The 4,337-nt window shown below is 34.9% G+C and overlaps 1 protein-coding gene and 1 long non-coding RNA gene across 3 annotated transcripts; one reads left to right on the forward strand and one right to left on the reverse strand.

Moving 5' to 3' along the window:
- The first annotated feature begins 1,090 nt into the window (after window positions 1-1,090).
- LOC109541884 lies at window positions 1,091-3,712 on the forward strand. 2 transcript variants are annotated; one of them, XM_019910882.2, is made up of 4 exons: window positions 1,091-2,007; window positions 2,172-2,290; window positions 3,030-3,176; window positions 3,251-3,712. In XM_019910882.2, the coding sequence occupies exons 2-4, from the start codon at window positions 2,204-2,206 to the stop codon at window positions 3,428-3,430; spliced, it is 414 nt and encodes a 137-aa protein (XP_019766441.1). In that variant the 5' UTR covers window positions 1,091-2,007; window positions 2,172-2,203; the 3' UTR covers window positions 3,431-3,712. The 2 variants fall into 2 exon arrangements, with proteins under 2 accessions (XP_019766441.1, XP_019766440.1); XM_019910881.2 differs by having other exon boundaries at window positions 1,091-2,290.
- On the reverse strand, window positions 2,140-2,646 carry LOC109541887. Its single transcript, XR_002172376.2, has 2 exons — window positions 2,430-2,646; window positions 2,140-2,352 (listed from the first exon to the last, which is right to left on the reverse strand). It is a non-coding gene; the product is annotated as an uncharacterized LOC109541887 (long non-coding RNA).
- Window positions 3,713-4,337: the final 625 nt, after the last annotated feature.

A 4,337-nucleotide genomic window follows, 5' to 3' on the forward strand; every position in this document is an offset into this window, starting at 1 on the left:
ATTTGAATCGAAACGCCACAGATGTTATGCGGTGAGATATAGCTGGCGTTTCGGTTGGAGCTGCTAGTTGAGAAGTGGCGGATAGAGTTCGCCACAAAAGCAAACGTCTGTCAGCAGATATTTTTTTCTTAACCGGCCGCACCAGTCCTGGCTAATTGCGCTTGCATCTCGCTGCTATGTTGCCGCTATGCACATATTTGGTTTTTAACCGCCTGGCATTGCTCGAATAGCAGATATTTTTTTGTTAACCGTCCGCACCAGTCCTGGCTGATTGCGCTTGTGCGTATCACTGCCGCGTTGCCGGTTTGATACTTCCATCCAAGTTATAACCACATAAAAACACGGCTACTTGTGGATTCTAGCACCTTTTTAGTTCAGTGACTGTTGCTCAAAATCATGCTTATTTCATCGTAGTAAAGATTTGGATTCTTGGTAAACAAACATTAACCAAAAACAATTAACTAAAAAAAAGTAAACGACTGTCATGACAGCACCATGCGTTTTGTCCCGGGCATACCCATTGGACTCGTCGGTAAAGCTTAGGTAGCCTCCCCCCCTTTTTTTTTGACCAGTCACGACTCCCATATACTATGAATAATGGGCGCAAAGGAAAATCATTCAGTCGTTTTAATTAGAGTAAAAGTGATTCTTTCGCTATCGAAAACAGTGGCGAAACTATGTACTTTCGACCAGAATAAAAAAATCATGGAAACAAAAACATTTTTTTTTCACTTTTAAGATTTCATCTAAACAGCAATTATTTAAACAATTTTCACTAGCATAGTGAATTATAACATCAATGTTATATGCACCTGTACTATAATTAATACTGAGTCAGAGGTGAATTCACTATGAAGCTCCATGATCCGCGTGTTTCAAGGTGAAGAGACCCCCAACGTTAAAATTATGCATTAATTATTAATTAAATTTGAGATACAAGTCAATCTGAAAATTTACAGTATATATTGAGGCTTTTGCAATTTACATTAGTTGCCAATTACCTTACAATCGATTTCTGAAGGTACACTCCCGGCTCTTTTTTGTTGCTATTTATGTATGCTATACCTACATATGTCAGATGCTTTGACACTAATTCTAATGTTGGTAATGCTTTACGATGCGATCTGGTATTAGGATTGCCGCTTTGCCGATTAAGACTATGCTCATCTTAGCATCTTATCATATCTATTATCTATCTATCTATCTTAGGTCGCCATGATAGTTCAGCCCTTTGCGCCGGCGTGCCAGTCAACATTTTTCGCGTAGTTGCCAGTACTATCATTACCACTTCCTTAACCACCTATGCGATCAGTTTCGCTGAAACATTCAAACAGAATCAATTTGAAGATTGAAGAATTTGAGAATTTCAAAGTTTTTTTTAATATAAAATAAATAGTAATTAGTAATACCCAGAAATTTCACTACTTTTCCGATTCTCATGCTAATTCCAATTAGCTGAATAAGAACTCACACGCGTTTATAGAAATCCATAGAGAAACCAAAGCTGAAAATACTTTATTTTATTTTCTTTGCATGCATACACAATTAATTTGATATTTCAAACGGCTGGCTGCAATCAGCTGGGTCCCGGCTAAATTACGCGCACAATCATATGTATGAACTTATCAGTTTCGTTTACTATTTCCTGTATGGACGCAATTCTGCTAAGTTGAATAACTAACTAACCTTGAATAAATTACTTTTTTGTTTTCATTGAAATTTTCTACTTTGGTGGCAGTTCGGCAACATGGCTGACCAGTATGCAATGTTTGGCTGCGCGTACCCTGCGTGCAGGCATGTGCGCGGGCCACAGCAGATCGTACCGTAAAGCATTACCCTAATGTTTTTCAGGCACCCAAGCAGATTTCTGTGTTTGAAAAGTTTAACCTAAAGCATTAAACATTCATCACAAATGATGTTTAATGACTTTTTAAACAAGAAGGTAGTGAACAAGAAGATAAGCCTTGTTCTATGGTTAAAACGGCTTAGGACTTCAGTCCCGCAAAGGTCTCAATTATTTTCTGTAGCGAGTCTAATTTCTAGACATTATTATGTTAATTTTAATTTTTCTGAAAATAAGTATCAATCTATGAACGATGCAATTCAATACAAAGAACTTAACTTTTCTGAATAACCATATGAAATATGTAAATGATTGTATTACAAATTAGGTTAGTACACTATTCAAACAATATAATACAACATGCAAATGCATTACGCCATACTGGCTGGAGGGTGTGCAGCAAGTGCAGGATTATTTGGAAAGTTATCCGGATTAGAAATATTTGAGGTAGGCGACATTTCTAATGGGTACATTCAAGTTTTCCAGGAAAAAAACGGAACACGTTTTGCCTAAAAACAATAAATTAGATAGAGATTAGAGAAAAAAGATAGAGCCTATATGTGACAGATTATACACTATGACCTACTGTTTTTGACGTTTTTTTACCACTTACACATTCACTTTAAATTTGTTAGTTCGGAAACCTAACCCTATTACCTTGAATTGCCTGTGACTGAATACAAAACATGTTTTATATTTAAATCAGTTTGACCTACTCAGCACTCTCCCACATACCTACATTAATATACTTATATACTCATTGACAAAACTATCATCACTATCATATCATACTTGCATACATTATACAGGGTGTCCCCCGGGAACCGCCGCGATCGATATATGGCAAACTATAGTTAGGAGATATTTGAAAAAATTGGACCGTGTAAGATTTTAAAATAAATTCTCCATAAATAATAAATAGATTTAAATAATCTTCTTTTCTATAATGTAAGCGTCCGGGCATAATTAATAATTATTTGCAAAAGTTAACTGACAGCTGTAAGCATTCTTTTGGCATTTGATTGCATTAAAAATGGCCGCTTTCGTCATGGCAACCAAGAGTGACAGGATTTAAAATGACTTTGGCACACTGTCCAATGTCTCCTAATTACAGTTTGCCAGATATCGATTGCAGCGGTTCCCGGTGGGACACCCTGTATAGGTGATTATATTAATGTATTTTTAGGGATTACTTGCCGTAAGAGTACTTTTTTTCGGAGCTATGCTACTATGTAATCTTGCAGTCTGGACTCTGTTTGTTAGAGCCCTACATCAGTCTCATTCTTCTTTAACAGCTACAATGGTCAGCTCAACATCGAATTATTTAATTACAGTAAGTAATTAACTCATTATATTTGAAATAAAAATTGTAATTATTCAATTTCTGAAATATTTTAAATTATTTAGGCACTTCTTGGCACTTTCGTGCTCGGAGAAATAACTTCAACATATTGGTGGATTGGAATGGGATGTATCCTAATCGGTTTAAGTCTGATTGTTTCTGAGGAAAACGGTCAAAAAGAAGTACCAAACTTGTGGACAAGACGGAGTGGAAGTCCGAGAATAATTTCTTTACCGCACAGTTAGTATAAAATTAAAAGTATTAAATAATAAATATATTTAACAAAAAAGTGTCGAAAAGCATCCATTTATTACCTGTTATTTATGTTCAGTTAGTGACCTCATTGATTGCTTTGTTTTCATTTTTTTAAATGTGAATTAATGTTATTTCAAATGCGTATGTAAATTTTTTCTCGTTTTTGAAACACTTAACGATCCAACTCATGTAACTTCAATACTATGAATACTACTACTACTAACTGAAACTCTAAGTTTTTTAGTTTAATAAATGCCTATTGTAAAGAGAAATTAATGTGCTTTATTTTCCCAATTAATGCTAGTTTTTACACGAACAAAACTTTAGCAGGCAGTTTGAATTCAGTTTATAATCGCTGCGATTTTGACTAATATAACAACACAATTAAAGGGCATTATCAGATGCTTAAAATATTATTAAAACTTAAGCCAAAATCGCTGAGGTGATAAACTGATTTTAAATATCCCGCTAAATTTTGATGTGAACCCAATCGGTAAAGAAGTTTTTTTTCCGAAAGCAGTGGAAATTTCAGTCTAGTTATCTACCGTTAAAACGTTATGTTAAATACTTTCAATACAATGTATGAGCTTTTTTGGGAGTTTCTGTAAGACGCAAGTAAATAGAGCTCCAATAAACTCTAAAAGATCACCCAAGAGGCGAAGTCACATTTCAACAGTTTCGGTCTATTCTCTAGTAACATGTGTTACATACCTGTGTTACACAAAGTGAAATTATGCAATCCGTCTAAGGATCCCAACTCCTTTCGACCGAAACTCCTCCCAATGCTAAAATTTGAGGGTGGGAATATTTGAATAAATTAAGGGCAAATTATTTGAAGTGGCTATTATTGGTGAATAAATAGAAAAAATAAAGCATATGTTTTATCAAATTATGATA

The sequence above is a fragment of the Dendroctonus ponderosae genome, unplaced genomic scaffold (assembly GCF_020466585.1).
Source record: "Dendroctonus ponderosae isolate FM_Combo_2020 unplaced genomic scaffold, Dpon_F_20191213v2 Dpon_F_20191213_1, whole genome shotgun sequence".
NCBI classification, from domain to species: Eukaryota; Metazoa; Arthropoda; class Insecta; order Coleoptera; family Curculionidae; genus Dendroctonus; species Dendroctonus ponderosae.